The sequence below is a fragment of the Marmota flaviventris genome, chromosome 14 (genome assembly GCF_047511675.1).
Source record: "Marmota flaviventris isolate mMarFla1 chromosome 14, mMarFla1.hap1, whole genome shotgun sequence".
In the NCBI taxonomy this organism is placed as follows: Eukaryota; Metazoa; Chordata; class Mammalia; order Rodentia; family Sciuridae; genus Marmota; species Marmota flaviventris.
The window spans coordinates 19168017-19189758 of NC_092511.1; the positions used below are offsets into that span (position 1 = coordinate 19168017).

At 38.5% G+C, this 21742-nt stretch overlaps 1 protein-coding gene across 8 annotated transcripts in view; it reads right to left on the reverse strand.

The window, feature by feature from the left end:
- The window catches only part of Dtnb (dystrobrevin beta), a 229598-nt gene that overhangs the window by 68539 nt on the left and 139317 nt on the right, over nucleotides 1–21742 (reverse strand). For all 8 annotated transcript variants that reach the window (XM_071601406.1, XM_071601405.1, XM_071601403.1 and 5 more), the window contains one exon: nucleotides 3840–3917. In XM_071601406.1, coding sequence (XP_071457507.1) covers nucleotides 3840–3917 — 78 coding nt within the window. The remainder of the gene's footprint in view (nucleotides 1–3839; nucleotides 3918–21742) is intronic.

Here is a 21742-nt window from a genome sequence, read left to right on the forward strand (position 1 = left end):
GGGTAGCATGGAGATGCCATGACAAAGTGCTACAGAAAAGAAGAGCCTCCAAGAAGATTCAATTAAGGATATCACCAAACTTGCATTTCAGAAAAGTCCCTCGGGTTGCAAAGAAATGTGGGGACAGAGAACATGGGATCCATGAGAAAGAAGGAACTGCACCACTGGACTGATTTGCATTGCGTGTTTGCTTCACTAGCTAGAGCAAGCTACAATATTTTAATGGTTTGATACTAAAAGAAGTGAAAAATGTCTCTGGTTAAACATAGTAAGTTTAACTAAGTGGGATCACCACAGGGATTTCAGCTCTGTGACAGAGATGTTCTTCATATGCATCAGGCCATGGCACACCACTACCACCTGGAAGTGGCACTGAGCCAGCTCCTTAAGAGGAAATTAATTAAAAGCCTCTGTAGCATATGAGAAACTGCAAAAAGCAAATATGTGTTCAGGGATGTATTAGAGAAACAGAGACAGGGAATGTGGATATGAGAGGAAGACAGTGTGCTGGAGGGGGTAGGAGAAAATCTGTGAGTGTTTGTGTAGGGAGGGACGTTCTATTGGTCATTTGTCAGATCTAAGTCTGGATGCTCCCATGTCACCACCAATTCACTCAATTCTTTGCAACCAGAGGGACTTTTCTGAAATGCCATCTGGTGATGTTATTATTCTTATTAAAACTTTCCAGTGGCTCTTCTTTTCTGTAGAACTTTGAAACAGCATCTCCATGCTACCCATGTTTCCATGTTTTGTGCTAAAACCAGTACAGTTGCCACTGGCCCCATGTGGCTACTGAACACTTGAAATATGACTAATGTGACAGAGGAAATGAGTTTTTAATTCTATTTAACTGGAATTCAATGGTTCTGCCAGATTAGGAGAGGTGAGACTGTGAGGAAGCTGGAAGAATTTGAATGATAAGAACTTGTGCTCTGGTCTTCCACAGCATCTCTAGCTCCACATAACCTGGTTGTCTTCCTGCCCAAATCTTCCTCCTTCCTGTGCATGACCAAAGGAACCTCAACCCAAGCCTTCAGGAAGGAACCCAGAACATTATCTCTCCCTCTTCCTCAGCCCCCTGGGCCAGAATCTCCACAGCCTGCCTTCACTCCCACCACCCCACAGCCTCTGCAGTGAACATGGCAACACCATGGAGTGATTTCTCCCAGATCTGTTTCTTCCACCCTGCTCTACTGGAGTCCCTATGAATGGGACCTGCTCTCGCTCAGGACCCCAAACTCTACTCAGTGCAATGAGGAGGAAACTCTCTGTTTCTATACTTCTATCAACTTCAGTTTTTCAAACTTGGATTTTTAAGTATGGGCTTGGAAATATTCAAGTGTTCTGTTTGTACTAATTGGAGTTTGAATTGGTGGAAAGTTTACCTTAAATGCTTGAGTGGAGGTGAAATCTAATCCAAACCCCAAAACAGCTAAAAACTGGCAGTCTGCCCAAGCCCAGATGGGCCTTGGGAATCTGCCAACACTGAGGACCCTGCCATTCCATAGATGATGTGTTAATTTTCAACTACGCCACTTTTCTGTCTTAAAAACCAAAACCAAAACTAAAACCAAACAACAACAAAAAAGAGAAACAACAATTCCTATATTGACTTGGAGAGATTCTCAAAAATTCAAACAAGCCATTTTTTCCTGAAACCCTCATTAATTCCTGCTTTTCAACCAAATTCTATTTCCCCCACTTTACAGGTAAGAAGATCAGTGGCTGAGTTCACGGATGGTTAGTTTTTGACTAAAACAGTCTCATTTGCCTCATTTCTCAGTTTCTCTAATATCTCTGCTCCTCTCTATCTAAAAAGCTAGCAGATTGCAGTTTTTATCATTCTACTTATTTTTTAGATAAACTGATAACCCTACCACAACTCCCAGTCAGAAGGCCATTAATACCATCACAGTATAATCCTCTCTTTGCTCAGTCACATACACAGTTCAGGAACTGCATTCACACTATGGCATCTTCTTGCCTTTAAAAATGGCTTTTTCATGTGAAGTACACATTGAAGAAAAAAAGTTCAAATGATAACATCTGCCCTAACCTAAAATTTCTAGCAACTGGTGACTACCCGGAATTGATGTTCTGATATTTACCTGTTACCCTTCTAGGATAATATATGTCAAAACAAAACATCTCCACACTCTGAACAAACAGAATGGAAAGCATTTTTTAACCCTTGACAGAAATAAAAATGAGGTGGTAGGCAGGTAGTGGGGGCGGTCTGACTGCTCTGTATTCTTCCACACGTTTCCTGTTCCTCCTTGAGGGGGCATCATCCATATGTCATTCTCATCTTCTACTTGCTGGTTCTTTCCTTTCAGTTTATTTCCAATAAAGACAATATATTAAATCTTTACAAGAATCCATAAGTAGAAATAAATATTTCAGGGAGAGCCAAGGAATACAGAGGATAAACTCTTATAGATAAAGAGTACCCCCCATGTCACAGATTTAGAAAAATTGAAGCTAAAAAACATGTTCACATCAGGAGAGAGCTAGGATCCAAACTCAAGGCAGTCTGGCTCCAAAGTCTGGAACCCAGTGTACAGCACCACGTGGCTCTGCGGAGGGGGAGACTGGTTGCTGCCCTGCTAGGAATGTCCCAGTGGGGCTGTACGCAGGGACTCTTACCTGGTCAGGGTCCTGAGTCTCTACAAAGATACAGCTATATCAAAGTTCCTCTGATTTATTCAGTCCCTAAATCCTCTCTTCCAGGGTAGTCTACACATTGGTCTCTTGCTGCCTTCTAAGGTCATTTCCCTAACCTGCTTGATGGAGAGAAACACCTGGAATGTTTGTTAAAAATGAAACTGCTCAGGATGCTGTCCTTTGAGGTTCTGATCTATGGGGTCTGATGTAGTCCCAGAAATGCATATTTTAAACAAGTGCCCTGGGGAAAGTCTTCTGATCAGGTGGGTTTGAGAAATGTTGCTCTAGAAGTTTTAGCCAATAGGAACAAACGCCATTGGCTTTAAGTATTATAAATTAAGTCAAAATATTATTAATTAGTGACATTTCTGCAGCTGAATTAATCCAAAGCAAATAGCGCATATGGTACAAATTGTTTGTTTTCTTCCAGTAAAGACATGCTAGGTGGGCTGGGATGTCTTTGTGGCTTTTTCTTATTGAGTGATAACTATTAGAGAGAATTCTTTAATGGTGTGCCCTTGAGGGAGTTTCTGCATTGCTCTGGTCATGGAAAAGCTTAAATTAAGTAGAAAGCATGCTGTTTTATACAGTTCTTTTAGGTTCTAAGAGAATTTCAGAGAAGAGGAAATTTTAAAAGGGAGAAAAGAGTACAGAGTTCTTGTTCCTTGAAGGACTCTAAAGTGAATTCTTTAGAGAATTGTATAACTGAGAGAGAAGGATTTAGGCTTTTCAACTTAAATGTTTATGAATCATATACAGAATGACTTATGAAAACATTTTATAAGGTTGTAGTTCAATTTACATAGTCTATCAGAAGCAGGGATGATCTTTGACACTTATATCAAATGCAAAATTTTGAAACTTGTGATTATTAAAATACTGTTTAGTGTTAATAAAAGATACAAATGTGCCTAATTTGCTCTGACACAGTGTTTGCTGCTTGTCACAATGAAGTTTCCACCTGAGGCACTACTCAGAGCGAACTTCAATTGTTGTATGTGTGAGTCATTAGGGGAAAAAGAGGAAGATGAAAGCAGAAATAATACTAAAAGACACTCAAAGGGGGAGATAGAAAGCTGTCCTCTCTGCCCTGTGGAATGCCTTGTTTCCAAGGGGGCCGTTGCAAATCAGTGGCAGGGGACTGTTCCCAACTCTTAGGCACAAGACACACATACCTCTTGGTAGGGGTGGGCACTCCAGAGGACATGTGGCTAACCATGGTGTCATTCATATTGGTCAGAGGGCGAGGAGGGCTGAAAGAAAACACATTTAGGTTTATGTTAATAGTTACCAACACAACTAGAGAAACAAGAATGACAAGGGCAAAGGAACCAATTATCCCTGCTGACAGGCACAGTGGCACCATGGAAAGAGAGACCTCCAGCCTACATAAATCCATCAAGAAGGGGTTCTCTCTTGCAAGGCCATAGGGCTGTAGGGCTACAAAGTACCAGGGGAACAACAAATTATACCACCACCACAACCAGTGGAACCTCAGTGGGTTTTGCTTGTGGTTTTAGTGCACAAGGATGTGAAGTCTGCTACTTAATTTTGATTAATTTCTCTACATGTTATGTAGAGGACTGCCAAGTGTTTGGCAAGTGTATCACAAAGTTCTCGACATCGAGGCATGGACTTTTCTTGAGATTTGTTTACAGCTCACTGTTCTCCCTCACACTTAGTTTGCAAACTCTATTACGTAAACAATTAAGTGGTTAAACACAAAATTTAAAAATAAGACTCTGAAGCAAAGTTTTATTAATCCTGTACTAGAATCTTAATAATCCAAATTTTATACCTATCCTTCAATTGGAACGCTGTCTTTTGTAACCTACTCAAATTTAAAGGTAAAAGCAAGCATTTTTATAATTTGTCTTCCGGGGTTGGATTTCTATACTCAAATCCCATTCCTTCCTCTTGTGAAAGTGCAGAGTGAATGAATCCAGACTTATCAAAAAGAGTCTGTCATCGAAAACTTCAGGCCACTCCAATGCTTCTCCCTCTCTAGGGGCACAGCTACAAAAGGTTTCTGTCTTGCATCTGGAACATGACAACTACTTTCTTCTTGGGAAATCTGTCAGTTTCACTCCTAAACTGAACGAAGTACTTCACAGAAAGACTAGTCCCTCAAAACAGGAAAGTAAAGCCAAAAAGTCCTCTTATGTAGGTGCTGATTTCTCCTTACTTTTGAGAGACGTGCTGATTAGTATACTGCGCTTGGAGGCTATACTTAGCAATGGCTAGTGAGTGTTAAAGGATGTCAGCTGGGGCTGGGGTGGTGGCTCAGTGGTAGTGCGCTCGCCTAGCATGCATGGAGGCACTGGATTCAATCCTCAGCACCACATAAAAGCAAACTGATGTATTCACCTAAAACTAAAGATACATAGTAAATAAATATTTTAAATAAAATAAAATAAAGGATGTCACCTATTGTTTTGCATGTTTTCTACTACATTCAAATAAAGACTCAGGGAAATACTTCAGGGAGAGCCAAGGAACTCAAGGTATAAAGAGGAGTTTCTCTCTCTCCATCTACCATGCACTCCTATTTTCTAAAAAAAATTACATTTCTGGGTAGGGAGACTTTTAAAAAAATGACATCCCATTTAACAGAGAGGATCCAAAATGGAAAGCAATTTGCAGAGAACAGATTGAGGTCTCTTGATTTTTAAGCCACAGTACCATGCTTATTGTTCTACATTGCTTCCCTTGGGTGACAAGTTCCTAAGTAAGACATTCAGAACAGAAATATGCCTTCCTGGCTAGAGTTCAATTCCCAACTATTTGACTACCCGTCATTCAGACAGATACCCAAACTTTCAAGCCTATTTATGTTGTGAGTTATAATCAACACATCAATTGTTTTAGGTTGACTAATGATGGAAGAGAAAACAGAGATTAGCTTACTTTTAGTTCTAAATTTCTAATTTTGCCTCTGGTTCTTTTAAATCAATTGTCCAGCTGAATCAAGGAGAAAATTCCTATGAAGTAACAAATTCAGCAGAACAGCTTTTCACGCTTAAGGGCACTAGAAATTTTCTGGTCTTGAAATAGAATGGCTTTGCTTCTTTAGTACATTATTATTAGCAATCCATTTCCAAAATAAGATAAGAACACTCTCATGTTGCTTTCAGAACTAACACAGTTATCCAGATCATTTCAATATTATGGACACTACTGTATTCAATTTCCTTTCTGATATCCTCAGAGAAATATGACAATAGAATTTTTTTAAATTCCTTTAACATGGATCCACATGATAAAATTTTATGATTTGTAGCATTCTGTTTCATCTGATGTCACAAGACTTTATAATCACCTCCATCTCAGCAAATATAATGTTCAACTATCATTTTAACACACAGAGAAGCCTCTTCTCTAATATTCAATACTAGGCAGTAATGATTACATTGTATTCTGTAAACTCAGCAGAACTTCCTTCACGTGGCATAACCTTTCTTGACTTCTAATATGTTTTGCTAGAGATAAGTTTGTGTTTGCAAACCAAAATGGAAGTGGCCTTTGCAAACATCAAGGTCTTTAGTATAGTATCTTCTCCAGAGCCACAGTTTACAGGAAAAACCAACAGCTCCAATGCATTCTTAGAAGATGCAATACACCGAAAAGGATTTCAGGCTTAAAAGAAAAAAAAATCTTCATGAAGACATAGTTGAAAACATCTTCATGTCCAATGAGCTGGGCACATGCATGCCTGTAATCCCAAGCAGCTCAGGAGGCTGAGGCAGAAGGATTGTGAATTCAAAGCCAGCCTCAGTAACTTAGCCAGGCAACTCGGAAAGACCCTGTCTCTAAATAAAATGTAAAATAGGGCTGGGGATGTGGCTCGGTGGTAAAGTGCCCTGTGTTCAATCCCTGATACCAAAAAGAAAAAAAAGAATATATAATGAAATAGCCATTAATAATATAAGTTATGGAAACTTATAAGACAGTAGAATTAGCAAAATCAGATGGGTTTTTTGATCTTTAATACTAAAACCCAGCTGAATACTCCGAACACATCACTAGCTGGTCCATGTCCTCCTTTAGTGTTACTTTTAGACAGTAACAAGTTCCATCTATGAATTCCACACTACAAAAAGGCTACCATAGTTTGGGAGGCTCCTTCTTTGTTAAAAAGATATGTTTTGTTTTTAAAAAAATGGGGCATAAAAGCAGATGGGTGAATAGGTAGAAGGTGGTAAGTAACTCACTAGTCACAAGAGGTGGCTTTTAAAAGGCTTGGAGAGGGGCTGGGGATATAGCTCAGTTGGTAAAGTGCTTGCTTCTTAGTTAAAGCATAAGAAACACACTTCCTGAAAGCCTGTGCAAGATAAGAAAGACCTTTATCTCAGTGACCTAACTATACAGATATGGAGATAGATCTGCAAACAAATAATTACAATGCCCAAGAGTGAGTGCAGCGGAGCAAGCACAGGCAGAATCCTGAAGAGCCACAGTTTACAGGGAAAGCCAGTAGCTCCAATGCATTCTTAGAACACATACACCAAAAACGATTTCAGGCTTAAAAGAAAAGAAATCTTCATGAAGACATAGTTGAAACGTTTTCATGTCCAATGAGCCGGGCACATGCTGCCTGGAGAAATGAGGGGGAGTCAGGGAAGGTCCCCAGAGGTGAAGTAATGGGGAGTTTTCCAGATGCAGAAAAAAGCTAAGTGACCCGAGATGGAAATGGTATGTAAAAAGGCACAGAAATGCAAAAGTGCACGGCACACTGGGTCTAACTCACTCGATAAGACTCAAAGGGCCTGAAGGGGGTAAGTGAAAATGCACCTGGAAAGGTGGTGATAGCCAGGCTTGTTCTCTCATGAGCTAAGACAGCTAGACTTTATATTAGAGGGCGAGGGGGAAGAATTGAATGTTTTTAATCTAAAGAATGATATGATTATAGTTGAGTTTTTAAAAATACAATTATAGGAGTTGTGGGATACTGGTTTTTATTAGGGTTATGCACAAAAATCATCTGGGAAGCGTTTTATAAAGCAAGATGCCCAAACTCTACCCTCAGTTTAGCAGGTCGGAAGCTTTAGAGGCAAGGGCAGTCTTTCTAAAGCACTTCCAACTAAAAATCATTAAGTAGGGTGGATTTGGAAGGAGGAGGGAACGGAAGCTATGAGACCAGGTAAGGTCTTATGGCAAATGTCCAGACTAGGGCTTATGAGGGTGGTCAGTGGTAGTGAAATGGGGTAGAGACAAAAGGAAAGATATTGCTGGAGTCAGACAGACATAAGACATGGTGACTGCATAAGAATACAGGGTTAGGGAGTGAAGAATAATGGAATTTTTACCTGGCTGCAGGGGAGGTAGAGGTATCAATATCTGAACTAGGTAGTGGACACAGAATAAGCAGGAAGGTAAGGGTGAACAGGATTTTAGCTGTGAAACTGTAGACTCTCTAGTGCCACTGACAAACACAGGTAACTGGATGTCTAGAAAGCAGATGGAAATAGGAGAATGAAAACTAGGTGAAACGTCAATTTGAAAATATTAGAGTATCTTAAATGCTACCAATTCTTTGAGTACTATGAACACTAGAGAGGCACATGTTTATTTATTGTTTCTAGGTGGGACAGGATAGGTTTGGGAAGGTGACTTAGATAACAGATACAAAGCTTCCGGTTATTGGGAAGACCCCTCTCTCCTATAAAGTGAAAATTTAGTTTACTGGCACAAACCATTTTCATGTAGTTCTCTGCTACGTTTATGTCTCCTCTAAAATTCATGTTAAAATTTAACTGCCATCAAGGTGTCTGAAGAGGAGGTCCCCTCAAGCAGTGATTAATGCCATCACGGCAGGAGTGGGTTAGCATGGTGGGAGTGGGTTGACAAGAGGGTGGGCCCCACTCTTGCACTGGTGCTTGCACCTTCCACCAGGGGATGACACTCGAGGGCCTTTGCCAGCGGCTGGCACTGTGCTCTGACTTCCCTGCCTCCAGAACCCTAAAACAAACACACTTTTATTTTTGATGCATTACACAGTCTCAGATATTCTGTTATATAACAACATCAAAGAGACGAAGGCACTCTCTTAGGACTACACTATTGAAATTCATTCTGGTGGATGTTCTGGAATATACAATAATTCTAAATAAAATTTTCCACAAAATGTCTCTTAAGGTTTTAAAATTCGAATCTAAGACTAGATGATAAGTAACTTGTGCCTTTAAAGATCTTCCAGAACAAAGGGTTGGTAGACCACTTGCTGAGTACATGTGAGGCCCTGAGTTCAGTCCCCAATACTGGGGTTTAAAAAAAAAAGAGGTAGCTAAAAATCTTCCAGGACAGATTATATGCAAGTGTATATTTGATTCATTTTTTAATTGCTGTGTTTCTATGAAGTCGTTAGTACTGTGCTAATTTCTGGGGATCAAAATTTAAAAAAATGAAAACTTAGATAAGAAAAATTCAGAAAAGAAATAATCATGATATAGTAAGGAATTCACACAGATTTATAAGAAAACAATTAGTATTTTAATCAAACAACTATATAAAATGGATATATATCTTTAAAAAGAGGTAACACAAATAACTCAAAGAGATTCATATTAAATATTACCAAACATTTTCCCTTATAGAAATAATGATTTTTTAAAAAGGAAATCTTTAGCACTGGAGAGGATTTTGACTTAGGTCCTTCATTTACTTTACTAGTAGTCAAGAGTGAAAATAAAACGTCGAGCCAATTTGGCAATACATCCATCAAGACCTTAAATAGTGTTCAAACACTTTTGAATCAGGAATTCTTCTAGGAATTTATTCCAAGGAATTTATCAGAAATATAAATAGATTTACTTTAACAAATAATCAGAGAAGTAGTATTTATGATAATTTGGAAGCAGACAAAATATTCACCATGGGGAAAGGAAAAGAAAACAATGGTATGTCCATAATCATAGGGTATTTTGCTGTTATTGAAAAATAATGCTGTGAAGAGTTCTTAATTTCTTGGAAAAGAGCTTAGCCTGAAGGAGGTTAAAAAAAAAAAAGGAGGCCAAGGGCTGAGGGTGTAGTTCAGCGGTGGATCTTTCCCAGCATGTATGAGAAAAAAGGGCAAGATAATTAGGGAACAGCTAACAATTACTGAATATTGGTATCTACCTTTCAGACACTCTTTAGAGCTGTAAGTACACCATGTGTCTTCACAGCAGCCCTATAACATAAGACACAACTATTCATACATACACACAGCATGGTCTCAGCTGAGTAATATAAGAAGCATAAACCAAGGGAATAGGCCAAAATGTTAAGTGGAACTGTGAGCAATTTCTCCTGTTTGCTTATACTTTTCCTATACTTGCCTGATTTTCCAACTTTTTTTTTTCCCCCAGAGAGAAAGGTGCTTAATGTAAGAAAAAAAATTTACAAAGTACAGGGGAAAATAGAAAAATAAATAAATAACCTATAACGACACTGAGTCAAGTTTTGTAAAGTGAACCTATATTGTTTTTGTTATTAAGAAAGCAAAGTGAAAGTGTAATACAAAACACAGACGTGCATGCACACTCACACATGTGAGATGGTGCTGTACGAGTTCAATACCTGAAGAAGCCCAGTAAAACAGTCTGAGTAGATCCCAAGGTGTACAACCTCCAAGCATCCTCCCACCACCACCCCTCAGGAAAGGAGGTAAAGAAAACACCTCGGATCATTCTGGATTATCTATTCTCTTAGACTGTAGACATTTATGTGATTTTTAAAAAAAACTGTTATATATTAAATACACAGCATTCATGGTATGAGTCATGGTGTAGGTACTCAGTAATATTTGTTGATCATGAGTCACACCATGTGTGGAATATACAATAGTGTAGAGAGTACAGAGTGTCATTTTTCTGTTATATTTCACTTTGGTGAGACTGTTCTCAATGAATGGAACACTGACATTATTAGCTGTTGTATTTGGTAGATGTGTCCACAGTGTTTCCAGCTAGAGTAGGCCTCCCCCAGCCCTCGAATCGCAGACAGTGTATTCCTCTCTATTTAACTCTATGAGTGTCAACTACTTGATGTATGTCATTTTTTTTCTTCTATTCTACCATCTGTGACTTAGTAATAGAATCAGCAGTGGAGTGTGTCTTTAGTAACAGCAGCAATATTTACTGAACATTTAATATGTGTCAGACTCAGTGTGACTATTTTCCAGGGATTCACTCATTTAACAACCCCAAAAGGTAGAAACCATTATTCTTATTTTACAGATGGAGAAACTGAGGCATGGAGAGAAGTAATGTTCTTGTGGTCACAAGGCCAAATTATGGAATAACTAGTATCGAACCAAGGCAGTGAGGCTCCAGAGTGTGTTGTCAGTCATGATAATAGAGTCACTTCGGGAAAAACCTTAAGGCTGTTTACTTAAGTTTATAAATTAAAATTGGCAGCACAATAATAATTCTTGTAACCTTTCCATAGAAAGGTAAAACAATAACAGTCATAGAGTATAGTTTTTGGTGATTTATTTTTTCCCCATCACACCATTAAAATACTGTATTATAAATGCCTATCCACATTCAAATCAACTTGTATGAGCTCTCATTTTTAATTATTGCCAGGCTGCCCCAAGGAAAACTAGATAAGCCAGAATAAATTGTTTCCTTCAAAAACATGTTTCCAGTTTATTAGGATGACTTTAAAATCTAATCATAACTTCAAAGATTTTCTAGGTTCTTAATCTCAGTCTAACAGCATATATTCATTTAATGAACAAGTTAACTATTATATCAGTCAGACTGCTGACTTAAAAAGAAATGCAAGCTTAACACTGGGCACAGGACCAATAGCAAGTGTTGTGACTTGCTTTGGCTTTCTGAGTTGATTTAGATCCAGGGGCAGGCACTGTCTGCATAAGACTCTAACCAAGAATGTGAACGTATGTTATCAATGTTGTTTAAGCAAGACTTCTACATGAAAATGGGCAAAGGAATAAATGCACAAAGCCCACTCTGAAGCCTGGGGTTGGGGCGAGATCTTGGGCACCTGTCAGAGCTAGCCCTTCGCCTGAGGCCCGTAGACAGAACCTCTTCTGTAGGAGGCCAGGGGATTTCAGCTGTTACCCCTGCCCTTCACATTTTAAATGGTTTGCACATTAGCTTGCTCTTTCCACCAGAGCATATTTTTAGTTGTAGAGATGGGTTACTGTCCTGCAATTCACTCTCACCTGGACAGCTGTCTGCCAGCCGTGTACTTGGGCATTCTTGGCAGATTTTTGGTCTGTTTATTACTGTTAGTGTAACATAGAAACAGATTTTATTATGCCCCAATGCTTTCATTTTTGTGATTACTTCTTTTTTGTACTCCCCACAATAATGCTTTTCATAGGGGGTAACCATGTAGTTAATACATTTAATCTCATTACATTTTTTTATAGCCAGCTATTTTGACTAGAATCTAGATACCTATGATACTTTTAAAAAATTTTATTTATTTATATATATTTTTAGTTGTTGATGGACCTTTATTTTACTCATTTATATGCAGTGCTAAGAATCGAACCCAGTGCCTCATACATGCTAGGGAAGTGTGCTACCATTAAGCTACAATCCTAGCCCCCATTACCTTTTTTTTTTTTAATATTTATTTTTTTGGTTGTAGTTGGACACAATACCTTTTATTTTAATTATTTATTTTCATATGGTGCTGAGGATTGAACCCAGGGCCTCACACATGGTAGGCAAGTACTCTACCGCTGAGCCACAACCTCAGCCCCCCGCCATGTTACTGGTTTTTTTAAAAATATTTTTTAGTTGTAGATGAACACAATATCTTTATTTATTTATTTTTGTGGTGCTGAGGATCGAACCCAGTAGCTCATGTGTGCGAGGCAAATGCTTTACCACTGAAACACAACTCTAGCCCCCCATGTTAAGACTGTCTTCCTGATTCACTTGGATCACACTTTTAAGTCATGTAGCAGATTTTATCATACTTCAAAATAAAATAAATGCAAAGCCCACAATTATAGACTTCCTCATTCTTTTACCCAGTGAACCACTCCAGCCCATCTCTCCAGCAAACTGTTCTTGCTTCATTTGAGCCCCTGCCTTGAGCTCTTCTCCCAGGTCCCCTTCCTGGAATGTCCTTCTTCACAGACTTGCCAAAATTCTCACATCTCTTATCAGAAAAACAGCTCCTGAAACTTCAGCATCTCCAGGAAACTCCTATGATTATAAGCTCCATTTAAATAAATATGAGCCTCAAAACACAAACAAAAATCTATGCTTATCACACCTAGCACTGCTAGCTTTGGAGAAAACACAAAATAAAACAAGTTGAAGACTGTCATTGCCCTCAAGAAGTTTACAGTCCTGAAGCTGGGGCTGGGGCTCACTGGTAGAGCATTTGCCTAGCATGCATGAGGCACTGGGTTCAATCCTCAATATCACATAAAAATAAACAAATAAAATAAAGGTATTCTGTCCATCTACAACTACAAAAAAATAAAATAAAAAAGAAGTTTTTGTCCAATCATTTTCATAATTGTCACAGCAACAATAGATACTTAAGCTCAGTGTAATATATGATGATTTTCGGATCAAATCATACTTGACAATAATTTACAATCAAAATCATGCAAAACATTTAAAAACATTATGACTTAGTCTAGTTATTTCATTTGATATAATCAAAGATGAATACAATAAAAGAATATGAAAAGTCCTATGAAGGTAACAGTGAAGAGAGTTGTGTTATCTGCATATATTTCTTCACTTGGAGAACCCTGGGGAGAGCTGGAAGTAATGTCTGCATCTGTGGAGCATGAGCAATGCATCTGTGCTCAGTAAGGCCCTTCAGACACACATCTGAATTCCTGCTGCTACTCATGGTGGGATTTCTATTTCACAAATAAGGAAATGAAAATGAAAGAGGATAATCAATGTGTTCAAGATTATATGGTAGGACCAGTACTGGAACCAATTTTTATCTGGTTCTAAAGCCATAGAAGGGATCTAATCCATAGATCCACCCCCCTAATTCAGGCATCTCTGTATTAACCAAATTTTTCAGATCAGAGTTCTCAGGGGAACAATACATTCTCAATTTGAGAAAAACTGCCCTAATTTAGGATGACTGGCTTGAAATCTAACTTGAAGTCACTAAGGAAAAAAAAAAAAAACAGGAAGAATTAAGTATCATAACTGATAACTAAATCCATAACAAATTTCACAAAGGGTAGGGGGGTGGGTGGCTTCCAGGATACTGGAATTTCATTAGGACACTTGCTGTTACCTTTGCCAAGCTCTTGTTTTGGGTCAGTGTCTAATAGGGCTCACAGCTGTTCATGCTTAACAAGAATGTTTCTGCCCAATATCCCACAGCTCCACCATCAACCCAGGCAATTACTCTGAACTACCCTCTGTGGCAGATGCTGAAATGTCAGCATCTACAGGAAACTCCTCTGATTATAAGCTCCCTTTAAATAAATAAGAGCCTCAAAACACAAACAACAATCCATGCTTATCACAACTAGTACTGCTAGCTTTGGGGAAAAAACAAAATTAAACAAGTTGAAGACTGTCCTTGCTCTCAAAAAGTTTATAATCCAATCATTTTCATAATTGTCACAGCAACAATAGATATTTAAGCTCAGTATAATATATGACAATTTTGGGCCTTGGTGGGTTAAAGAACAACACATTGAGATTGGAAGAGGATCAGGTCTCCAGAGAGACCTGTGAACCTCTCCAGCAAACTGTTCTTGCTTCATTTGAGCCCAACTTGACCTCTTCTCCCAGAGAAAAGGAAAGCTGCAGACCAAATCAACAAAAAATGTTCACTTAGATTAACTTTCCTCAAAAGTTGGCAGCATTCAGGACACAGATATTTCTGCTGCATAAGGCTTCAGGATGTGTTTGTTTTTCTTCAAAATTTAATAGACCTATTCATGGACCCCAAATGTAACCAAAATATATTTGAAAACAACATATTTGACTACTCAAGCCAGCTTATTGATTATGATGAAGAGGACACATAGGATTTATAGTGATTTATAATGTTGATTTTATTGGTGAAATATTAAGGAGGGCAGATTCTAAATTCCTTTTATTGCTACGATTCATCCTTCCCTCAAAGAGCACTCTGACTGGAGCAACAGTTAGGTCAAGTGCAGAGCACCTCTTCTTCCTAGACTAGAGTGAAGTTTTCTTCTGTGCAATGGCAAATTACCTCCTATTGTCAAGGCAGGTTCCACGTTTACCTACTGAAGCAAGAAGTTAAACAAATAAGGCAAACCATCTTTTGGGAAAGTCAAAGGTTAAAAAATAACTATTGCTACTGTGAATGCAGCATAAATATCATGCTACATATTTACAATGAGGTTTCTCTGACTTTTAGCAAGTACATTTTACTCTATTGGTCTTTCATAATAATTAACAAAGAAAAATGCAAAATTTCCAAAATGAACTACTAGTCTGAACAGGTTACAATTAACTTGTTAATATAAAGAAACAAAAACCAAACAACAAAAAAAAGCCTTTCACCAGACACGTTTATAGCAATTTGACATAGCTATTTGTGGTATGGGCCTTATTTAATGAGATTTTTTTTAGGAAGAAAAGGTTTACCACAAATGAATTCTTAAACTTTCACCACTAAACAGGGTCTAAATATTTGCAGAGGAACCCAGGTATCTTTCTCTAGCTCTAGAAAAGGACAGAATTGTAAGATGACACAATGATCAGTAAATTAACTATTTAATAGTATTGCTCAGATTAATATGAGTTCAATATGTTGAAAAATCAGACAAGGATCTTACAAAACAGATATCCAAATGAACAGAAATGTACTATTTTATTTTCAAAACCTTTCAACAATGTATCTCCTCTTCCTTATTCTCCTTGTTCATTAAACTTAGAGAGGCAGTCCATACTACTTTATATAGATGTCTACTTCTGTATTTAAGAAAACTTAAATGATTCCACAAGTTGCTGCTCCCAGAGAAGTTAGAGACACCTGTCATGCAATGTCATTTCCCGATCTATTTACATAGTCACTACTGAAATCTGTTTTCAAAAATAGAAACAAATACATTGCTACAGAAAACAGGCTGACTCTTAAGTATTTCTACTAGACAGGGAGGATAGAGTGGGCTGTTCCTTATACAGTGACTCCCTGGAAAGTTCCAGGGGCTTTAGCACCTTATCAAAAAATGAACACGAGTATCTTCAACACAGCAGCTAAGGAGCAAAAACATAAAACGGCAAGGAAAAGGAAAAACTGCAACCACTGTGTTCTGTAGCAAACGCTGCTTCCTTCTGCATGCACCTGGCATCTACCTCACTACACTGCTACTGTCCCTGAGGAAACAGCAATCACACGCTGAGGTAGTTTACTTCACAGAGCACCTTGGGAGAACAGGTCTGAAACACAGGTCTGCACTGTGCTAGCAAGCCCATGCAGGAGGCAAATGCAGCCAACAAACAGGAAGGCAGTGCAGCGCACAGGTGCTACTCAATGGAGTTTAAAAAGGAAACACTCACCTGCAACAGAATCCAAGTCTTGCCATTCAGTGACTCAGTGAACTCAGTCAGCAAATGTATCCTGATGGGGACTTAAAGGACCTCCCCAAGGTCCTTTCTTCTTTGCCAACTGGGGGATAAGAAGTCGTGTGCAGGGGCTGGGGTTGTAGCTCAGTGGTAGAACACTTGCCTCACAAGAGGGAGGCACTGGGTTCAATCCTCAGCACCATATTAAAAATAAAAAAATAAAAATAAAGAAAATAAAGGTATTGTGTCCATCTACAACTAAAAAAATAAAATAAAATAAAAAGTAGTAGTAGTAGTAGTAGTCACCTGCAGACTGCATCTGCCAATCCACCTAGGGAGGTAGCTACTGGCAGAAGAGCAAGGCTTAATTTTTTATTGTTTGGCTGAAGAGAAGTTAATAGGAACACAAGCAGGACGAAAAAATAGGACAGCAGTGTCTATCTAACCCTTTGAAGCAAAGAGCTCCCTAATTCATAAAGGCAGCTCGTCAAGAGGGCAGCTGAAACACAAGAGCCCAACAGCGTGAGCTGCTGAGCAAGCTTCAGGAGGCACCTCTAGCAGGACGATCTGATGAGACCGTCCCTGCCACTCAGACTTATCCTGTGGTCTCTTGTTCTTTCATCTCATCCACAGCTCTTAAAACCCCTGTGCCTAGTTTCTGCCTCCTTCACATTTCAGCCCACACTTGTCTCGAGTCACTTGAGTATTGTCACACCTTTCTATTGGTTTGCTGGTGTCCAGAGAAGAATTCTGTTGTTATTAATGCGCATCTTACTCTTCTGGGCTGGCGTGTCTTTCTGCCCCAAGCTGTCCATCCTCCTCTGTGCTCATCTTGATTTTCACCACATCCTTAGCTTTCTAAGTGTCCCAGGTAAAAACTCTATTCAAACACAGGACTTACATTCTGGACTTTTCCACCACAATAAAACAAAATAATAAAGTATATAAAAGCACTTCCACCAAAAACAGAGCTAATCAAGACAAATCCCACACTAACCATCTAAATACCTGGGAAAGAATTCTATTATTTACTTAGATAAACAAAGAAGTGAGAAAAATCAGAGCACTAACACTGATTTTAATTTAAACACTTTGATGTAAAAAAATGCCTAAAAGATAAAGTGAATACACATACTAGAATGAAAGAGTTGATTTATTATTTCAGAAATATAAAACAAATAGCGAATAATATCCTTCAAGACTTCAAGTTCTAAGAAGGACATAGTTCAGAATATGAAGGGCATTTGAACAATAGGTAAAATTAACTTCATGGGGAAAAAAAGAACTACACTGGGCACAATATCTTTATTTTATTCATTTATTTTTACGTGGTGCTGAGGATCAAACCCAGGGCCTTGCACGTGTTAGGCGAGTGCTCTACCGCTGAGCAATCCCAGCCCCTGAAATACCATAATTTTATAATAAAAGTGCATCAAGAGAAAAAGGAGCAGCAAAGAGATGAAAGAACACAATCTTTGGAGAAACAGGTTCACGTTCCGACTCTGGCACTAAGCGGATGATGAGACCTGTGTGACGTGGGACAATGCATCTTTTGTGCCTCAACTGTTTGTCGGTGAGGTGAGGGGGCTGGTTCTAAAGCAAGGATCTTCACATGTTGCCCTGGGATGGCGGGGGGGGGGGGGGGGGGACTCAGTAACCAGGGTGGACAGAAAGGGCAGAACAATGCCGTGAGGCACCACTTTGATTCAGTAAGAAGCTCTACCTCAGATTTCAGATGAATAAAATATTCCACTGCTTATTTTAAAACTATGTGAAGTCCTTTCCTGACTATGAAATTTAAATGAGAATCTCCTGCTATATTCTTAGTATCCTGTTGCCTTCTTTTATAGTACTTATCAAATTTGCAATCACATAGAACTAATGTTGTTTGTTGATTGATTTTATTCAAGAGCAGGAGCCACAGGGTTTGTTCTAGCTCTGTGTTCACTGTGTTCACACTGTGTATTTAAGACCATGACTGGAACACAGTGGGTGCTCAAGAACTATCCATTCAACAGCGAGTAAGTCCCTTTCACATCTGAGATTTTTCTGATTTTACTTACTGCTCTCTTCTACTTTGAACAACACATCAGCTGAAACCCCCAAAGTGCCCATGGGGAAGGGCTCACCTAAACTGAATTTTATTTTTTTTTAAATTTTTTTATATCTTTATTTTATTTTTATGTGGTGCTGAGAATCGAACCCAGTGCCTCATGCATGCTAGGCGAGTGCGCTACCACTAGAGCCACATCCCCAGCCCCTAAACTGAATTTTAAATGGGACAAATGCCCAGACAGGGAATCCAAAGGCGAGCAGACAGACAGGACATTCAGAATGGCAAAAATTCTTGAGTGAGAGGAGTCTTGAAGACTAAATGATCCTCCAGTAGAACACAACACCTGAACACCGGGTGCGGCAGAACTGCTCATGTATACTGAACATCTCAGGCCGAAACTGCCTGTTAAGTCAGCCTTGGTATTTAATTTCTGGGCCAAAAGAATCTAAAAGCAATTTTAAACATCATCATGTATTAGGGAATTTGCCAGGGGGGGAAGAACCATCCTGCATTTCATTAAAACATGTATCAACGCTGGGTGTGGTGGCACAGGCCTGTAATCCCAGGTACTCAGGAGGCTGAGGAAAATAAAAAGGCCAGTCTTAGCAACATAGTGAGGCCCTGTCACACAATCAGAAGTAGAAAGGTTTGGGGATGTATTCAGCAATAGAGCACCCCTGGGGTTCAAGTCCCAGGTACTATAAACAAACAAACAAACAAAATCCAAAGCCTCAGAGCCATTGGGAGACAATGCTATCTATGAGAGTAAACTATAAATCAGCTGCAGAAGTATTCTAGGAACTCCTGGTTCAAGGTGATAGGCTGTGCACATGCTGGGAATTCAGCCTCCTCTACCAAAGAAAACTGATTTAAACATATAAAAATAAATGGATGCATGCATAAGTAGAATACAAACAAAAATAAACTCTCTTTAAAAGAAAAAAAGGGGGGTTGGGGCTTTAGCTCAGTGGCAGAGTGCTTACTTAGCATATGTGAGGCACTGGTCCGATTCTCAGCACCACAAAATAAATAAATTAATAAACAAAGACATTGTGTGTCCCTCAACAACTAAAAAAAGAAAAGAAAAGAAAGGTATGTCCAACATGAAAGAAGATAAAAAGGAAGCCATGGTGCTGGGCCAGGCTGCCTCTAGCTGGCATCAGCCACACACAGGAGGACAGGCCACCATGGGACTGGAAGATCTTAAATCCTGCCCCTCCCCCCTTCCCAAAACAGCATCTGAATGGGTCTTTAAAATGAGTATATTAACTATCCTGTGGACCCTAGATATTAGAATAAGAGCATAAAATGACCAATTAGAGACTTTAAAAGTGAAAGTCACAATTATTGAGTTTTTAAAAAGTCCACAAATGGACTTAAAAAAAAAAAAACAAAACTGAACCACCTAAAGACTGACAGAGGATGAAACTACCAAAAAAAAAAAAAAAAAAAAAGTTAGGAAACATGAGAGACAGATCCAATAATTTTAAAGTCTACATCTTGGAATTTCGAAGAATCCAAAGATCCCAGAGACTAAGAAACTTGGATATTAAAAAAGTAAAAAATTCAATTACATAAAAACTTAAACAGCTTATATCCAGATAGAGTATGGTAAAACCCCAGATTACCAATTCTATGAAGAAAATCCTAAAAAAGTTACCAGCAAAATATGAAACATTCAACAGAAAGGAAGAAGAATCAGACTGTCTTCAGCAAAACAGTTTACGAGTTAACAGAAGAGTGAGATCCTCAAAGGACGAAGGGAAACAACTTTTGGCTGGATTCTAAATCCAGTCAAATGATCATTCAAGAGTGAGGATGCACCACAATAATTAGACAAGAAAAATAAAGATATCCATATTGTAAAGGAAGAAGTAAAACTATCTCTATTAGTAGATAACATAATTTCACGTGGAAAATCCTAAAGATTCCACACAAAAAGAATTATTAGAGGTAAACTCAGGACGTTAAGATCAATACACAAAAAAATAAGTTGTATTTCTACATATCAGTGATGAAAAAGCTGAAAATAAAATGTAAGAAAACAATGTCATTTACAATAGCATGAAAAGGAATAAAATACCTAGAAATGAATTTAATCAAAATGTTAAAAACATTATGAAAGACAAAAAGTCTAAGTAAATGGAAAGACACCTCATGTCCTGTCCAGAGACTCAAAAACTTAAAATTAAGATGGCAATATTCTTCAGAGTGACCCTTGCATTCCACTTATAAAATACAGGTTTCAGTTTCATGACTCAATTTCCTAAGGTCCTTGAGGTTCTGAGCAGCACATGATTATTCACACAGCCTCTTCCATGACATCAGGCCAGCTGGCACTTTCACCTATCGTCTTTTAAAGTATTTTTATTTTTAACAAATAGTCAATAATTTCAATGCAATGTGCATGTGGAGAAACACACACTCAGCAATTTGATACTATATTTAAACACACAGGGGATAATTAGGAAAACTATTCAGATACTTGGCCCTGAAAGAAATCACAACTCTACTGAAGAATCATTATCTTACAGAGTACCACTCCAACCAACATTCAATAGTATCAGAGAGCATCAAAGAATACTAAAAAAGTCTCATGTGTTTGGAAATTTTCAAAATTGCCTTAACTATGTGTATTAGAAAATTTTTTCAAAAATCAATTAAATAAATAATCATCTAAAGAATAAGAAACAGGGGGTTTGATCCCTGTGTACTTTCTCTTCTCTACCTAAAAATCTATAACTTGCCAATTCCTAAATTTATACTTTCAAGCACACACACACACAGACTTACATCAACTGCCTACTTGATATTTCTCGTTGCGTGTCAAAAATAATTCAACATGTCCATAGTGGAGCTCTTCTGATACAATTCAAATTGGCTGTACCTATAATAATCCTCTTCTCTGTCCTTGCCACTGTTCATACTGCTCTTTCCCTAACTTCATGTCCAACCTGTCAGTAAACCTGTTGGAACAAATACATCCATTGATCATGTATTTGGTCACTTCTTGTTACTTCTATTGCTATCCTGGCATCCACTCATGTTCACCCCTCAGCTGGATTTCTTCAAAACTGTCTAACTAGTTTCCTTCCTTCCATCCTGACCCTAGGTCTTTCAAAACTAATTAATTTCCTTCCTTCCGTCATATCCCTCCTCTGTCTATTCCATAAAGACCCTCCTTTTAAACGGAAGTGAGAAAAGTCAAAACTGTCCAAATGCTACCTCTTCTCAGTTCTTACAATGGCCTATAAGAACTTATGATGCGGATCTCTTATAACATCTTTGATTTTATGTCCCCTTTGCTTATTTAATTTCCTCTACACCAGATTTCTTGGTGTTCCTTGAACATGCCAGGTATTCCTCCACAGCAGGGCTTTGTAAAACCTGTTTCTTCTGCAAGAATGTTCTTCCTCAGTTTAGCTATTGTGAATTGCGCTGCTGTAAACATTGATGTGGCTGTGTCCCTGTAGTATGCTGTTTTAAGTCCTCTGGGTATAGACCGAGGAGAGGGATAGATGGGTCA